This window comes from Perca flavescens, chromosome 11, assembly GCF_004354835.1.
Source record: "Perca flavescens isolate YP-PL-M2 chromosome 11, PFLA_1.0, whole genome shotgun sequence".
Classification (NCBI taxonomy): Eukaryota; Metazoa; Chordata; class Actinopteri; order Perciformes; family Percidae; genus Perca; species Perca flavescens.
Window position 1 is genome coordinate 11,417,407 of NC_041341.1, and position 18,201 is coordinate 11,435,607.

At 41.7% G+C, this 18,201-nt stretch overlaps 2 protein-coding genes across 3 annotated transcripts; both read left to right on the forward strand.

Moving 5' to 3' along the window:
• Positions 1 to 203: 203 nt before the first annotated feature.
• hsd3b1 (hydroxy-delta-5-steroid dehydrogenase, 3 beta- and steroid delta-isomerase 1) lies at positions 204 to 6,149 on the forward strand. The gene is made up of 3 exons (XM_028591137.1): positions 204 to 571; positions 3,973 to 4,137; positions 4,812 to 6,149. Exons 1-3 carry the CDS (start codon positions 421 to 423, stop codon positions 5,618 to 5,620), a joined length of 1,125 nt encoding a protein of 374 aa, XP_028446938.1. The 5' UTR covers positions 204 to 420; the 3' UTR covers positions 5,621 to 6,149.
• A 1,280-nt stretch (positions 6,150 to 7,429) lies between these two features.
• Positions 7,430 to 18,162, forward strand: pla1a (phospholipase A1 member A). 2 transcript variants are annotated; one of them, XM_028591989.1, is made up of 11 exons: positions 7,430 to 7,833; positions 9,619 to 9,844; positions 10,444 to 10,621; positions 10,727 to 10,835; positions 12,193 to 12,294; positions 12,766 to 12,858; positions 14,018 to 14,200; positions 15,438 to 15,527; positions 16,299 to 16,404; positions 16,686 to 16,841; positions 17,721 to 18,162. In XM_028591989.1, exons 1-11 carry the CDS (start codon positions 7,767 to 7,769, stop codon positions 17,815 to 17,817), a joined length of 1,407 nt encoding a protein of 468 aa, XP_028447790.1. In that variant the 5' UTR covers positions 7,430 to 7,766; the 3' UTR covers positions 17,818 to 18,162. The 2 variants fall into 2 exon arrangements, with proteins under 2 accessions (XP_028447790.1, XP_028447791.1); XM_028591990.1 differs by having other exon boundaries at positions 7,431 to 7,833; positions 14,036 to 14,200; positions 17,721 to 17,921.
• The last annotated feature ends 39 nt before the right edge of the window (positions 18,163 to 18,201 follow it).

Here is an 18,201-nt window from a genome sequence, read left to right on the forward strand (position 1 = left end):
TCAGCTATGTACCATATTTTTTCTCCACCTGCAACAGAGTGCTATTCCCACTTGAATAAAAGAATCCTACAAACTTTCCTTGGCATGTAAAAAGTTCCAGCCCCCAATTTTGTCAAGCTCCAATTAAAAGCATCACATTCCACCATGAAGTAGTCCATCCCCTTTTTTCACACTGCCTTGGAGCAAATAATTAGTTGTTTTTTTTCTTGTAAAGTTTCTGGGTTTACATAAAGCGAAAGGGTTGAGTCTGAGAGGGCAGAAGGTGCTGTCGCTTTTCCACAAACAGAAGAAACATCCACGAACACAAGAGTTGTATTCTCTTTCATTTTACTTTGAGCTTTTTCTTTTGAGAAGCTTCTTCAAGAGTTCCCTTGGAAGAGAAGTTTTTTTGTCCCCATACCAAGGGAGATTTGAACTGCGATGTCTCTGAGAGGTGAAGTGTGTGTGGTGACGGGAGCCAGTGGATTCCTGGGAAAGAGGCTGGTGAGGCTGCTGCTGGAGGAAGAGAAAATGGCTGAGATTCGACTGCTGGACAAACACGTACAGCCAGAACTTCTCTACTCTCTGGAGGGTAAAATCTGTCTTATTTACAGTTAAATTATTCATCTTCTTTTTCCTCTGTATCACACATGAAATACATTAAAAGTACAGGGAGAAGTTTGTCTTTATATTGTGCTGTATACATCCTTTTCACATTGAAAAACTTGAATACTGAAGTATAAATATGAATGTAGTATTTACTCTTAATATTATCAGGGATTAAAACTAACAATGCTTATATCATGGGAACCCTTTGTCATACCAGCAGTTCAATTCAATTTTATTATTTTTTATACAAACGTAATTCAATCAGGAAATACAATACTTTGTTTTTCAAGAGCAAAATTAGGCACCAGTCACAAATTAATGTCAATATATATTTGCCCTCAACTGAAATAATAGTCTTAATATTATTATTATTATTATTATTATTTAATAAAATCTTTTCATGAAATTGTTTAACATTAAAATTGTCATTATCGTGGTTGTTTTATTTTCAACCCTTGTTTTTATGTTTGTAGGTTCTTCCCCTGTGTCATTTGCTGCATCTTATCCCTTAAATTGCCTTCTTGACTCCTCCACTTGCCTCCCTTCCTCACATCTTAGTCCCTCCCACCGAGGAGGCACGGGAGAGACGCGAGGAGAGAGGCAACGAGCAAATGTGTTTATTACCCTGTTTACACGTACATGGTTATTTTGAAAAACTGAGACATTTCTCTTTGTTTGTGCCCTTCGTTTACACGCAAACGGAGAATTTGCCTCTGAAACCGAGTCTTTCTAAAACCTCTGGCCAGAGTGGAGATTTTGGATAACTTTGTTTGCACATTTGCATGTAAACTGAGACAAACGGCGGTTTAGGCCGAGGAAGTGAGGACGAGAAGAGAGAGGAAGTGATTCGTTGCTGTTGTCGCCATTTTCGGGATTCTGATTGGCTAACGTGGGCTTGAGCTTCTCATTACACTGCCACCTACAGGTTTGGCATGCTCTTGACGGCATTTACGGCATATACAGTACACAGGTACGTGTAAACAAACACTTTTCTGAAAACTGACAGCTGTGCACAATGTTATTTTTGAAAAAGGAGAGGTTGAAATGTCCGTTTATGAAAATAGCCGGCCACGTGTAAACGTAGCATGAGAGGGATGGGATGTCCTTTCCTCTGAAGTGTCACATGAATACGTCAGCTGTGTGGGCGGAGTTAGCAACTCCTTCAGCTGCACAGCTCCCAGGAAGGCTGCTCTCGTGTATCCTCGCCTATAGCTCCTCGGGGATCCCTCCTCGATGCTCGCTCCTCTGTCCTTGGGGCAGAAATAAGAGCTTTGAGACGGCCTTCGCCGAGGAGGGATGGAACAACATCCGGTTCAGCCGAGGACCACTGAGTGGAGGAGCTATCAAATAAGGGTTATGAGATGCAGCCTCAGTCTTGTTTTATTTCCTGTCTTGTGTGTTTTCCAGCCTGTGAGATTGTCTGCCCCGCTCTGATGTGTATGTCCCTTTCCCTGTGTATATTGCTGTGCGTTCATGTAGCCTGGTTCCGACCTCCTACGTACTTACGCTCAATTTTCATTTCCCTTCAGTACTCCGTCTGGGTTAGCAGTATATTCTTGGGTATTCTCCTTCAAAATATTTGGCGGTCCAATCGGCGAACAGAGGGAGTGGCTGCGAACGATGACATTGAGGACGTATGCTAGAAAGATGTGAGCGAAGCCATTTAGTCCGTTGGGGCAACACCGCCAAATATCCAGAAGTTGAAGCCCGAGCAAGAACAATCTTTGCTGGGTTTAGTTGGTGGCCATGATGTTGTGGCCCTCCTCCCCAAGGGGTTTGGGAAAATTTTGATTTTCCACTGTTAGTGGTGAAGGAGTTGGCTAAGGCTATCGCTAGCGGTGCTAATGCTAATAGCCTTGACGGGGTCATCCCTATGTTCCTATGTTCCCTGGGTCCTATAATTCCCCATTTCCCCAAAAAAAGGGTTAGGGTTAGGGTTAGATAAAGTGACATAGGGTTAGATAAAGTGACATAATTAACAGAGCAGCCAAAGAGCCGCATGCAGCTCGAGACCTGCAGGTTTGCCACCCCTGACCTAATCTTTCCTCGTCTAGGCCTATTTGCATATGCGCGTCAAACAGCCCGTAGGCCTACATAGGCCTATTTGCCATGGAATTTGGCAGTAATGGTGGAAAAAGCAACAGACCAGGAAACATAGGACCTTTTTTTTGAAAAAGGGTCCTATGTTCCCCAGTCTCATTCAAGTAGGACGTACAAAGAGGGGAACATAGGACCCAGGGATCATAGACACGCTCCCGCCTTGACGGTCTCCCCTCTTGTTGCACATGCGCATGAAATACGTCACGACCAAACGTTAGCAATTAGTTATGGCAGATCCAGAATGGTTCTGGGCAGATCCAGTGGTTTTAAACTTCAACAGAGTACCCGCCTTTAAGGAAGTTAACACTTGTCAATGGAGAGAGGCCAGACCCTCTGTACAAATGAGTCTGGTAGGCTAGCATTCATGGGCATCGGAAAAACACTTTTCCCAGTGAAAACATCATCATTCATGTCACTTCATGTGGGAATCAGAGGTGGGAAACTGGGGCTAGATTTTGCTAACAGAGTTTCCCAGTTGGTGATGAATTGTTGACAACTGACGTACAGAAACGTGGCCGACGATCTTTCAAATGTGTTGACGGGTAAGAAACTATTCCTAAATATAGAAAATTCACGCAACCCAAACACCTGTCGATGTGCTGTTTGTGTGCTTGCATAAGAAAACAGCAGCAAATCTTTGTTATTGTGGCCTCCATATTTCCACACACCTGATGCTCTAGGCTACGCCCAACAGTTGGTGGCAGTTATGCAACAAGTTGTTATGCCAAACGCCAATATAACAGTAGAAGAACACGCATCCCGACCATAGACAGTCAAGCACATGAACACTGGCAGTCGGAAAAACAACGTAATCATGGGGGCGGTCCCTGATATTCCCAGGTGGCATGAACAGACCATTAGTCCTGGGTTCTCTTGTTTCAGTGTCATGTCTGAGTTTGTTCTTGGTTCTCTGTGTATCTTTCTAGTGTGTAGTTTCCTCCAGTGGTTTTGTTTTTCTAGTGTTTCTGGATTTCTTTTGTTGCCTGCCTGTTTTTGGATTCAGCTTTTTGTTCTTAAAGCTCGCTTCTCGTTCTATCAACCTGCCTACTGGTCTCCTGCATTTTGGTTTTCCTTTTGAACTCACAAAGATATATAAGATAAAAGTCCACTTTAAGGCTTTTATATTTTGACTACAGCTTTTTATGTGATGGCAGCATTACATCTACTTAAGTTTAAAAGACACAAGAAAATACAAATATTGTAGACATCATTTTACATATCAAAAAAACAAACCTTATATTGTGTAAATTGATGAGAGTTTGTCGTTTATTTCATGTGTGTCAGAATGTAGAGGCAACACAAAGTTGAGCGTTTTCGAGGGCGACATCAGAGACGGAGATTTCCTGAGAAAAAGCTGTCGAGGTGCATCGATCGTCTTCCACATGGCATCCATCATTGACGTTTATGACTCAGTGGAGTACAGTGAGATATACGGGGTCAATGTCAAAGGTAAGGCCGTGGCTTTAATGCTCTGAAAGATGAAGCAGAACTCTTTTGATTGCTTGAACTTCAACTGACTTTGAGTGCTTATGCATCTATTGACTTTTCAAACTGCTTTCCTGACTTGCTTTGGTTGACATTTCAGCTGCTGGTTCCGCCTCAAAAGGAAATTGCAAACTGCTTTCATTGGTTACTTTGACACGTCAGCCGCTTTCTCTGCTCACATTTCAACTGCCATGAACTTATTTAAGCGTTTACACTTCAACTGACACTTACTTTACTTGAACTGACTTTTCAACGTCTCATTGCTTGAACTTTATTCAGAATTTACACTTAAATTAAAACTTGAACTCATAACACTTTCACTGTAACAGCCTTCGACTTCAACTTCTTTCAACGTCACACTATTTTCCTCTTACAGATTCAAATGCATTGAATTATTTTAATTTCTTGACTTATCAAAAAATGATGGTATATATAGACACATGAAGCAGAACTCTTGATTGCAACTAATACTTTCTTTCTTAAAAGAGTTTCAACTTCAGCCATTCCTGTCATTAAAAAAAAGTTTAGCCGCAGCTTTTAATCTGTTTACTTTTCTGTTGCTCTCCTCTGAGATAAGATAAGTAGTGATTGAAATCTCTTTTAACTCATATGAACTCAAGAGCACCTTTGCTTTGCAGGAACGCAGCTGCTTCTGGAGGCTTGTATTCAAGAGAACGTGGTGTCCTTCATCTACACCAGTACCATCGAGGTGATGGGACCAAACTCTAAAGGTGAACCCATAATCAACGGCAGCGAGGACACAGTTTACAACTGCACTCTGAAGTTTGCCTACAGCAAGACCAAAAAGGAGGCTGAGCAGAGAACCCTGCAGGCACACGGCGAGGTGCTCAATAACGGAGGCCGGCTGGCCACCTGCGCCCTCAGACCTATGTACATCTACGGGGAGGGCTGCCGCTTCCTGCTGGGCCACATGGGCGACGGGATACGAAACAAGGGCGTTTTGTTTCGTATGTCCCAACCGGAGGCCCGAGTGAATCCTGTGTATGTCGGCAACGTGGCTGCAGCCCACCTCCAAGCAGCCCGCAGCCTCAAGGATCCACAAAAAAGAAACGCTATCGGAGGAAAGTTTTACCTAATTTCTGATGACACGCCACTTGGAAGTTATTCGGACTTCAACCACGTCATGATGTCCCCTCTGGGCTTCAACATTCAAGAGAAGCTCATGTACCCGCTCCGCCTCCTCTATGTGGTCTGCTTCTTAATGGAGATGCTGTGCATGATGGTGCGACCTTTCGTTCGCATCGTCCCGCCCCTGAACCGGCAGCTCGTCACCATGTTGAACACGCCGTTCAGCTTCTCCTATCAGAAGGCTAAGAGGGACCTGGGATACGTCCCCAGATACACCTGGGAGGAAGCACGCATACGCACCATTGAATGGCTCGCGTCAGAGCTGCCAAAGGAGAGGGAAAGAATAAATTCTAAATAATTCAGAAAAAGTTTTTGAGTGTGTTTGAATAATCTGAATATCTTCCTGTAGCGACGGTAAAAACAAAAGTTAAGTGAAAGGAAGGGGAAGCACACGTTCAAAAACATGGTGATCATCACATGATGTTTCTGCAAGGCACTAATTGTGGATTTTTTTATTTTTTTTACAATGTGGCACTTTTCTAAATATTCTGATTAGTTTAGTAAAGGTTTTAGTTTTTTTTTTTTTTTTATTGATATTTCCAGCAGGAGTCGCCAAAGATTCCTTCACATATGGGGTTTATTCTTTAGGCTACATAAGCTCCACTTTTTAGATCAACCTCAGGAGAGATGATGTAAGGTAGACAGTACAGTAAACAGTGTTAACTTAACCCTATGAGGAAGAGGAGGGTTGGACTCACAACACACTAAAAGTTTAAATACAAAAGTTTATATCTTGTAGCTTTGATTTATGTCAATATCCCCTGATGTTCCTGTACTGTCCTGGCAATATGTTCCTACTATTAAAGTTTATGGTGAGAAAAACCTTACTCATTGTACATTTTTATTTAAACATGGTTTATATATTTAATTACTGTGCGTTCATCAGTTCATTTAACTTTAAAGGAAACTTTGCCTTGCAGCACTTTTCTTTTAGATTTGAAGCAAGCAGACATTTGGATAAGTATACTTCCAGCAACTTATGGTTGGTTAAAGTAAAGAGCTCTTAATTATAATTAAGCTCCACTTTTTGATTAACACAAAATGACTGCCAAGTGCAAAACTTAGGCAACCCTTGACCATATACTGTAGGTTCTGTCTTCTGTCTAGGATCTGTATCCGTTTTAGCGCCTGTCTCTTTAAGCCCCCCTCCCAAAAGAGCCCAGTCTGCTCTGATTGGTCAGCTTTTCCGGATCTTTTTCCACATCTGCACTCTCGGAGTCTAAGCACCGTCACTGCAGCCGGGGGATGACTGTAACGGCACTGTAGCAGCACTTTCTATACATATGGTAAAGTTGTGACATTACAACTGTACGTAAGTCCTGATGGCTCAGGCACAGTGTCTTAATACGGGCTGTGTGCATTTCTCTGTGATTTGAGTGTTTTGACACACAGTATTTACATAGCACCTCAACCGGTTTTAATCAAAACAAGACATTTTACAATATGGGACCTTTAATGACCACTAGACTACTACATATTAACTACTTCTACTTAGCTAGATGTTTGGCTGACTGCCACGTAATATTCTCAACATCATAAAACTATTCATGAAGTCTGTCTTTGACATTTGATCGTGTTGTCAGTTATAGTGGACTAATGTATGTAAACTTGCCAACAAAGGAACAGTGATTACATAACTTTTTAAACAAGCTACAATTTAACAATGCGTGTGCATGAATGCGTTATAAGTGCGCAGTTCTCCAGCACTAAAGCAAATAGCACTACATCCCTGCCCTTTTTTGTGGAAAGGATTAAATTTTTTTGCGTGTAATAACTACCTTAAAACCAAAGGCAAGATCCAGTCAACCCTACTATGTAATCATAACCATCTAAAGATCCACCATAATTCAGTAAGAAAACAGTGAACTGGTTAAAGCACTGGATTTCCCCTGATTAGTTTTCAGCATGTTTACAAAGAGCATTGATTAACTTAAAAGAGCATTGAAAGTGGAACAATCAATCAGTTAATTATTGATTTCTCTCAGACCAAACAGGGTGACCGCCTCCTTATTTTCTGTGAGACACACACACACACACACACACACACACAAACCAGCGCGGCCAGGCCAGAGTCCAGCATTTCAAACAAACAGCCATTGAACACCAATGAGGTCATGGCTTCACCACCTGGCAAAGAGCTGCAATCACTTGTCGGCCCAGTACAAACCCAGTCTGGGAAAATAAAAATAAAAAAATAAAACACCCACTGACGACTGTGATGACCGAGTAAAAAGGACTTTCCTGTTAAAAGGGGAAGCTTTACAAGACTGCTCATGAGTAGTCGTTCCAGAGTTACAAACTGCACAGAGCCAGGATTTTCTCAAACCGAAAGCTGATCTCCATTCAGCAATCTGGGAGCTAAACAGAGCAGCTGATCACCGTTAAGCACTACTTTAAGCTCCCAGGCAGCTACTCTCCCCATTCACCTCGGTTGTTCAACAGAAATGCCTCGTGAACTCACACCGATCCTCCTCTGTGTCTTGACAGTCTGCATTTCAGCCCTGGTGGTGGGTAAGTGAAGAAGCTCATGATAGAGATTGTCTTTCTTATAATAATAATAATAATTTTTGGAAAATGTGTCATGATTTTTAACAGCACAAGGGATGAATTTTGTAGTTTCAGCTGGACATTAAGCGCATTAAGTGCATTTTTTACATTGCACCACATAAATACACTAAATCATAACCTTCTAATCTAAAATAAGATTTTATATATTTATGGTCGAACAATGATACACAGAGTATTTGTAAAAAAATAAAAATCTGTGTCACAAATTACTTGAAAATCACTTGTTTCCTCACAAAAAACTTAATTTGACTATCATGTGTCAGTTGCAGTTATGTTTCTTTTGACATGTATATTTTAATGTGGTGTTGTATATCATTAGAGACAGAAGGAAGATCTGGTGTCAAATACACAACGTGTCACGTTAAAAAAAGAGGGTTTTCTGCGCTTCTGCGAACCACAACAATCTGGTGCAACCAGGGCAGGACAAAACAGTGTGCAGTAAAAAAGAATCACCGGTGCAACACAAATATCTTCTTACTTTATAGTTTCACTGAGGTTCTGGGGAATTGAGAAAATCACACCCCCACCCAGGGGTGGTGATATCATTAATAAACTCCTATGCAGGGAAGCGTTTTGGATACGTACACTCGACACTCTAGAACCTCTAGATTTAAATGAAGAATTTAATTTAACTTGCTTTCACTAATGTCAAAAGTATGTCAAAGTATAGTATTTAAGATGAATATACCTTTATTCCCATTGTAATGTGAACATTTTATGTTACCTATCAACATTGTTTTTAAAGGTCCCATGGCATGAAAATCTCACTTTATGAGGTTTTTTTAACATTAATATGAGTTCCCTCAGCCTGCCTATGGTCCCCCAGTGGCTAGAAATGGTGATAGGTGTAAACTGAGCCCTGGGTATCCTGCTCTGTCTTTGAGAAAATGAAAGCTCAGATGGTCCGATCAGATAAAGGGGTTACCTCGCCCGCCCAGAGACTTTGGCCCGCTCATGAGAGAGAGAGAGACATCATGGCTTGCAAACAATCAAAGTGGCAGTTTGTCAAGGCCACACCCCCACCCTCCACCTTGCCCCCCTTCTCTCATCTTCAATAGCATTTAAAGCTACAGACACAGAAATGGCACATTCTAAGTAAAGCTGCTTACACACCAACCAGACGGCCTACCGTTGACAGAAAAGCCAGTCAAGATGATCAGTCTCCCCGTGTTGGTCCAAAAAGTGCCACAGAACACACCAAAAAGACGATACAAGACGAGACGTAACACGTCTCCATAACAGCAGGCGGCGCTAATCTGTATTGTTGCCCAGGAAATGAAAACTGGCAGATGATTGGACGAACGCGTCACATGGGTTTGTTTTCTCCGGAAATTCAAAGCCAGACTGTCATGTTCAGAATAGGATCTCATATTGTACTAAAATAGTTCACTGAAACATGTTTCTGAGAACATTTTGTGTGAGAAATAGGCCGTGCAGTTGCTGAATCTGTCTTCATTTCAGCTCAACAAAGGTCAGTTTAGAAGATTTTCGTCAGATTATGAGAGACTCTAGTCACCTCACATGCAAGAAATAAAATCCTATTCTGATAAAACATGACATGTTGTGTTTTTGACACCAGATGACGACACAACAAAAATAATCTATAATAATCCGCACGGTGTGTCATTGTCTGAATTCAACATGTTTGCTGCTGTGTGATGCATGGGACCAACACCCATTCAACATTCAAGCCCAGTCAATACGACAATATTACATTGTTCTTCTCAGGTGTGGAGGAAATTCAGAGCGATGAAGAGTGCGCTGACCTCAACAACACCACCTGGCTGGAGTACCGGCAGCAGAGAGTCAAGCTGCAGGTGCAGTACATGCTGCTCACGAGGAGGAACATGGACTGTGCCCAAATGTTCAACCAGGAGTCTCTCACTGAAACACAGAAGCAGCCGTCCTACTTCAATATCTCCCACCCGACAAAGGTCATCATCCACGGTTACAGGTGAGGACGAGATCCTTAAAGACCCTTTTTTTTTTATCTTAATGAGCCTCCGACTGAGCCATCGGTTTCTACATTGTTACAAGTTACAACCCTTTTGGTTATTTCTCCTAAACTGATTTTTTTGTTGTTGTTTGTTTAGATTTCTTTATTTAAAAGGGACAACGCACATTACTCAACATGAGCACAGAGTCCAACATGTAAATGAGCCAGATTTAGCCATGCAGGCTAATTTTCACCTGCAGTCCCTAGCTGGTTGATGGCTTAAAACAATAGATAAGATACAACAATACAACACACAAACATAAAACAAGAACACATAGGCATAGGCATGTAAAATGACACAACCACTATTCCACATCATGACAGCTGGCAGGTTGATGGCATGAGAAAAACATAAGACAAGTAGCATATACAGTAGACGGGTAAAAGTGCATAGACACACATTAAAACACATCGACGGCACAGAAGCACAAAGCACAGAAGCACACACAGAGACACTATTATAGCATTGTATAACATAGTTGATCTTTGGTTTTATGGTGTACAAGTCAACGCCACCGTCTGGCTTTTCCTACATCACCCTCCCCACCTCCCCATAGGATCCTAGGCAGTAAGCCGTCGTGGGTGAAACAGCTGGCCCAGGCCGTGCTGAGGGCGCAGAATGTCAACGTGCTGGTGGTGGACTGGGTCTACGGCGCCTCCTTCGCCTACAACCTGGCAGTGGAGAATTACAAGGAGGTGGCTTTGCAGATCTCTGTCCTCATCAACCAGCTGCAGGTGAAAGACAACACATTAGGGGGGTGATTTAATAAACTCATAGCTCCCACACAAACAACTGCAGGTGAAAATAAAAAAAATGAGTGCAACTGTCTTGTCCAACAGAAACACGGATGCGAGCTAGAGTCCTTCCACTTCATCGGGGTCAGTCTTGGGGCGCACGTCGCTGGTTTCGTGGGGACTCTTTTCGAGGGGAAGATAGGACGAATCACAGGTGAGTGCAAACCACCTCCATCATGTCCACAGACATATCGAACAGCATAAGGAACATTAAAGCCTGCTTCTTCTCTAAGTAGTTGAATTGGAAACACTGTACTATTATCTGATTGTAGATTTGTCTTCTCGTGAAGAAGAAAACATTTAGATGCCATAATTCAAAAGTTTTAAAGTCCTGCTACACCTGTGTTCCACTTCAATTTGAAGAATCCTCCTCCCTTACAAGATCAAAAAACAAAACCTTGAGGGAGAACTTCCACAATACTGTTGAAATGGTGAATGTAAAAATAAAAGGTGCCAGCTGCTGTTATTCTGCTGCAGAACAACAGGCCAGACAATGAAGTCTCTCACAGAGCCTCTCGGCTATGAATGTGTTTCAGTGTGACCCTGGAAAACCGCCCGGGCTCTTTAAAAGACAACAGCACTTTGATAAGAGCCTCTCTGAAGCTGTGTGGAGACGCTTGTCCCCAAAAAGCACCAGCCAACACAATACGCCACTGTTCACTGGTTTATATTGGGTCTTTTTGTCTGAGTGGAGAGGCTGGTGCAAATTTGAATGTAAGCGCAGGTTAAGATGACACAGCTGGTCATTAATAAATAAACGGTATATTGTGCAAAATCAGTATGACCAAACCATCACCAGCTTTCAAAAAGTATTCATTTTGCCTGCTAGTAGAGGTCAGCTAAGCTCTTTTTTAATACCAAAAAGTTCAGGAGCTTCTAAGCAGTGATGGAGTACTTGAGTCCTGGAGTCAGACATGAGTTTGACTCGCGTTGCTATTCTCTGGACTCATGACTTGACTTGGACTCGAGGATTTATGAAATCGCACTCGAGCATTCATGATATAGGACTTGGATGTTCGATGATTCTCTGGACCCGCAACTCAAATCGGATTCTTCTTTGGTGACTTGGCCTTGGACTCAGACTCATCAAAAGAGAAACGGTTGGGTTTACGTGAGATGTCGGTTCACTATGCGGCAGGACTTCCATATTAAAAAGTGTGTGTGTGTGTGTGTCAACAATGGGGCAGATGAATCCATTTATTTAATCCTTTTATTCTCACAAAGTAATGTTCAGTCCTGTAAAACCTTTGCATGTCAACAACTGACATCAGCCACAGAGACTTCATTTGGACTACAACCTACAACATAAAACTGGGCTTAAAAATGCTATTCTCACGTTATGGTGGGGGAGAGATGCTTTTCCTTGGTTTAACAAACCACTGTCTACTTAAAGGCCATTACATTTTCAGTGGGGTAATACAGAGTAAACTTTCATTATCAGAGTACTGATGGGAAATAATTGTCAAAGAAGTTGATGTTTCACTTTTCAAGCTGTTTTCCTTGTCGCCCAGCTCTTGACCCTGCTGGACCCATGTTTAAAGGAGCTGACACCTTTGACCGGCTGGACCCGTCTGACGCTCAGTTTGTTGACGCCATCCACACGGACGCTGACTGTGAGACAACTTTAATTCAAATACCATAAAGCCTTAAAACAATGCTGATTTCTTTTCATTTCCATCAAAATACTACTTGTGTTTACAATGGAAGCTTTGGGAAGTGTATTATCCTCGGTTTACAAAAGGTCAACAGTAGGTAAAAGTACTAAAAACACTGGAACACTATCATTACACGGAGGCATAATAAGTAAGTATTTTGTCATCACAGGCCGTCATGTTTGAAAAATTAAGGGAAAATCCAATGTGTCGTGTTGTCATGGGGTAATGTGGTCAGAGAAGAGATGTGCAACGTCTGCATAATGACCAGCACTAAAAACAAAGCTATCTAAGTCTGTAGACATTTACTTTACTGTCCAAATTATGTTTTTCCTATCATCCCAGGGGTTTTGTGTTTACAGTAAAGAGTAAAAAAGCAGCACTGCAGCAACAAAATGGCAATAGTTTTAATGAGGTTTTCTTCTGCATCAGATTTTGGGATTTCCATCCCTGTCGGTCATGTGGACTTCTTTCTGAATGGAGGAAAAGACCAGACTGGATGTGGTCGCTCTAGGTTCGCTTCAAGTAAGTTCAGCACCCTCTACAACCTGTGGTGTAGAGTAATTTAGTACTCAAGTACGTAAGCACAATTTTGAGATCCTTGTTCTTTACTTGAGTATTTCCATTTTTCTGCTCTACTATACCTCAGAGGCAAATATTGCACTTTTTAGTGCACTACATTTATTTTATAACCTTAGTTACTTTGTGTTCAGAATAATTCACAAAATACATATAATCAATGAATTATGTTTTATAAGTTAAGATAAAATTTTATTGGTCCTGTGTTAAGCGTAACAGAACAGAACCCACAATGCAGACAGTCACTGGGAGATGTTTCACAATTTATTCACAAATAAAAACCAGGTAGTGGAGCGGGGGTCCAAGTGAGGACAGTGGAGAACAAGTCAAGCTCAAAATAGCACCCCACTTCAACGGTAGTATGAGGTCCATACCATGAACGCTGTGTTTGAGCTATGTTACTGGTTGCATGGCGTTCCTTGTTCAACTGGTCATGACTTGTTTTCCAAGATGGCGCCCACATGTAAACATGAACTCTGTCTTATAATCTTTTTAATAAACCGTCTGTAAACTTACAAAGTTCTCAATGCTTCGGTTTACATTTAGGGACCCTCATTATGGTACCGTTGAAGTGTGGTGCTATTTTGAGCCTTGTTAGTGGTATGAAATAGCGATTTACCATCTGCCCCGAAAGCTAGCGTTAGAAGCTAATCACCGGTTTGCGGTAGCTTGTTTCAAGCTAGAGACACGTTAGATTAGCATGAAAACAGATCCCAGAGAACGGTTGACCTGGTACACATGTTATTGACCCCTAGCTTCATTTTGCACTGGATTTGTCCTTTAAGTACATGTTGATGCCAATACTAGTGCTTTTTAATTAAGTAAAATTTTGACTGCAGGACTTATACCTAAATTTCCAGCACTCACTAAAACCTAAAAAGGTGAACAGCCAGACAGCACAGCTGTATTTGTTGTTTTTAACCTTGGCTGCTGTGTCCTCTAAAGTATAGCTCAGGTTACTTTTTTCCTGGAAGTTATGAATAAAAAAAAAAAAAATCTAAATATACGTGAATAGATTTAACCCAGTTCTGCATGCGGACACATTTAAATAACTATAATTTTCTACAGACATCTGGGACCCCTTAGTGTTTCTGTGTGTTGTCAGTTCTTGTCTACTTCCCAGTGTATGGCTATGTGATATGTGACCACATGAGGGCGCTGCATGTCTACATGAGCGCGCTGAACGGCTCGTGCACGTTAACGGGGATCCCGTGCTTCAGCTATGAGGACTTCCTGGAGGGACGCTGCATGGACTGTGACGTCTTCAAGGGGACATGTCCAACTATAGGTAAGAAAACACAAGTACTACAGTACTTAAATTAAAGATGCTGTAGGTAGGGTGGCGAAGATCCAGGACTTAGCCAAAAAATGTAAACAACAACTTCTTAGTCCCTCCCCCCTTTCTACTGAAGCCCAAAACAGTTTCCTGAGCCCCTCCCCCCACAAGGGAGAATGAATGCGTGTGCATCAGCAGTGATTGACACGCAGTTAGACACCCCATATAAGTACATTTTGCTGAAGGTTTTGAATGCAGGACTTAGTAAAAGACAGATAGTCGCAGTAGCCTAATAGATGTTTTTATCAGGGTGGGGAGGCACAGACCACGCGGGTAACATCCAATCATTGAAAGAATAAAAATATAAATTAGGTATTGTGGCAAGCCCAGGGGTGTGGGTGTCCACGTCAACAGTTCAAGAAGATAAGCCGGCACCAGGAGTACAGTTGGAAAACAGTTGAAAAGGTTATTGCAGACAATGAGGGGAATTTCCACAACACTTCACCATCTACTGCTGTAATGTCCATAATCCATTCACGTTGTCTTTAATCCACAGGTCATCCACAAACGGGTCCTCGTCTAAAACAGTTTGGGACACAGGGGGGTAGTCAGCCAGTCCAGGTCACAGCTCTTAATCACACAGTTTTAGTTCAGTTCACTCCTCAGTAATTTTCACTCTGTCTCACTCAGTTCCCCTCCTCTCCTCGCTCTGCTCCTTTTGTTCCCAGTTCAAACCTGCTTTCCTCTTTTCCCTCCAAAACCCCAATCACCTAATTAATCCCAGCCTCTCCTTGTTGGAAGAGGAAGTCCATAAAAGGCTCGGGGGTGGAGCCAATGGGCCGCAATATACCTCCCTTCGATTACCACTCCTCTCACCTCTCCCTGCAATCTACCACAGTATCTTTGTTTCGTTCTCTGTTAAGTCTCAGTATCACCAGCAGATTTGACATCAGGCTGCACTCAGGCAGCAGGTCTGCTCTCGTCACACGGCGGCTTTTGGCAGCTTCTTATCATTTCAACCCCCTGATACACCAACCCACGCTGATACAGGGACACAGTCAACGTACTTGGAGCCCTTTTGATTTGTGTGACGTATGATCGGCAGACTTACTTACTCTCACTCTCTCTCTCTCTCTCTGTGTGTGTGTGTGTGTGTGTGTGTGTGTGTGTGTGTGTGTGTGTGTGTGTGTGTGTGTGTGTGTGTGTGTGTGTGTGTGTGTGTGTGTGTGTGTGTGTGTGTGTGTTCCAGGTTTATCAGAAAACAGTGGGTTAGCCATGTCTCCCGTTCCCAGAGAGCAGAAGCTCTTCCTCCTCACAACTGCTTCGCCACCTTTTTGCTGTGAGTGTGCAACAGTCATTTCTGTGGGGAAATGTTCATGTTGATAATTACATAATTTAAACGCACTTTTTTTTTTTTTTTTTTTTTACCAGTTCAGGTTTAAAGGTTGCTAATTAAGAACTAAGAGGAATTTGCATGTTTACAAAAATAAAGATTAGAATAAATGCAACACAAATATGTATAACAGTCAGAGGAGTTAATTCAAAAGGGTAGGTGTTATAAGCTACATCTTTTTGGTTAGCATGAAGTTGCTTTGGTTTGTCACCACTTTTAAAGTTATGAATTATTATATATACTGTGTGTGTGTGTGTGTGTGTGTGTGTGTGTGTATGTATGTATGTATGTATGTATGTATGTATGTATGTATGTATGTATGTATGTGTGTATATATATGTGTGTATATATATGTATGTGTGTGTATATATATGTATGTGTGTATATATATGTGTGTATATATGTGTATATATATATATATATGTGTATATATATGTGTATATATATGTATGTATGTATGTATGTATGTATATATATATATATATATATATATATATATATATATATATATATATATATATATATATATATATATATATATATATATATATATATATATAAAATTGTTTTTAGTTGTATAAGTTGGAAAAGACAAACAAATGAAGTAAACTAAATGACTTTGTTAATGTGTCATATTGTGTTGTACTTTGATGCCAATAATCAAAAGAGTTTTTACATGTTGTAGGCCAGTAAATACATGTTTCCTGTTCTGCTCAGCTCATCACTTCCTGCTGCAGCTGGAGGTTTCTCCTCTGGATAAGAGCGCTGAGGTGGAGGTGACACTGAAAACTCACAACCTGGGAACAGCGCAGCGGCTCAGGCTGTAAGTAGAAGGCGCTCTTGGTTTAAAGAAAAAAGGCTTAAGGAATGGCATTCGGTGTTAGCCTAGAAAACTAGACGCACCCTAGTGGCTAATTCGGTGTGCTAGTGGGCTCAGAAAATAAAGAAAATGGTTTACGACGCTTCATGAAGCTTCATTCATCCATCACTACTAAAATGTAGCCTATGCTCCTTGTTTACCTGCCAGCCCCCCTCTCCCTCCCATAGCAGAGAGTGCAGGGGCAGAGGGGTTGTTAAGTTTGTGTGTGTCTGTGTGTGTTGCAGTCAGAGAGATAACACAGTGTACAGGAAGGTGTTGTCTCACCCTGCCGCCCTGTGTGAGATCTACTCCATCGAGCTGAAGAACACCGGAGCTCGCCTCTACAGACAGGGAGACATCCACATCAAGTCTGTCTGCCTCTCCGAGTTCCCCTCTGTCGGGTGCGTTACCTAAAACGTCGACGTGCACACACACACACATGCTGTTCTGTTCAAGCTCCCACGCCTCGTCCTGGTGGATTTTATTCTCCTATATCCTATAAATCATCAACAGCTTCCAGGCCTGTTTCTGTTGAGCCGCCACAGAAGGAGATGAAATATGAACGCAGTAAATCAGAGACAGTTTGCCATTTTGGTTCTTGACTGTAATACAGGTGCAATGTTAAAATGATAAAAGGGATACGCCAGCATCTCTGGGCTGAAAGGTGGCACTCAAAAGTTTGTAGTTTGCTCCTTATGAAATATCAATGTCAATTCAATTCCAGCCATGGACCCTTTGTTTCTTTTCATCCGCTCTCGCTCTCGCTCTCTCTCCACGTGTTTCCTGTTTTCCTTTATCAATAACAACATTTTTCTTAAAGTGCTCATATTATGCTCATTTTCAGTTTCATAATTGTATTTAGAGGTTGTACCAGATTAGGTTTATATGGTTTAATCTTCAGAAAACACCATATATTTGTTGTACTGCACATTGCTGCAGCTCCTCTTTTCACCCTGTGTGTTGAGCTCTCTGTTTTAGCTACAGAGTGAGACATCTCACTTCTATATCATCTTTGTTGGGAGTCGCACATGCACAGTAGGTATTACTAGCTTGTCAGTTGCAGAGTATGAGGGAGTGCCACGCTAGCAGCTAGGCGAGCATTATAACGTGTGTTACAAAGTGACACACGTTCGTCATGGAAGTAAATGCTGGACTACAATAGAGCTGTTTGGAGCAGTTTGTGAACAGAGTTCCATTTTCTCTTTTATCTGTAATTCAAAATGTCTTTTTCTCCCACTTTTAGGAAAAAGTTAAACATTTAAATCCCATTTACATTTCAGATTAAGGCGAGAGGAGCCGCTGTGCGTGAACAACATCAATATCAGACGAGGAGCTCCGTGGACACACGACTTCGTGCAGGTGTGTGGTATCTTCTGAAGAAATGAGGCCTACTCTGAAAACACCCAGTGCATCTACAGTGAATCCATTGAACATGAAGTCAGTTTCACATTTTCACCATCTTGTTAAATGATCAAGGAGCCAAAGAACTACATTTTATTCTGGAGACAAAGCTAATATGATAGACTATCACAGCTAAATGAGAACATGCGGCCTAGTCAGACTTTATTGCCAGAGGGTTTTTTTGTTATTTGGGTTTGCAGCTCTGAAAGGTTTTAGGATGTTCCAGGTTTCTGTATTTTCTGACTTGTGGTTTTAATTGTACTGACTTCAATTTTGTACTGAGTTTTTCTTTGAAAGCCGCACAATAAACTAGTAACTGCTTTTCTCTGTTGTTCTTTTGGGGGTTAAATAATGACGTTG

Bases quoted from the DNA above. Each gene is read 5' to 3' on its own strand.
- hsd3b1 (XM_028591137.1), top strand. From the start codon at position 421: ATGTCTCTGAGAGGTGAAGTGTGTGTGGTGACGGGAGCCAGTGGATTC. The intron at 572-3,972 runs GTAAAATCTGTC...CATGTGTGTCAG, and splicing joins ACTTCTCTACTCTCTGGAGG to AATGTAGAGGCAACACAAAG. The intron at 4,138-4,811 runs GTAAGGCCGTGG...TTTGCTTTGCAG, and splicing joins ATACGGGGTCAATGTCAAAG to GAACGCAGCTGCTTCTGGAG.
- pla1a (XM_028591989.1), top strand. From the start codon at position 7,767: ATGCCTCGTGAACTCACACCGATCCTCCTCTGTGTCTTGACAGTCTGC. The intron at 10,836-12,192 runs GTGAGTGCAAAC...CTTGTCGCCCAG, and splicing joins GAAGATAGGACGAATCACAG to CTCTTGACCCTGCTGGACCC. The intron at 12,295-12,765 runs GTGAGACAACTT...CTTCTGCATCAG, and splicing joins CATCCACACGGACGCTGACT to ATTTTGGGATTTCCATCCCT.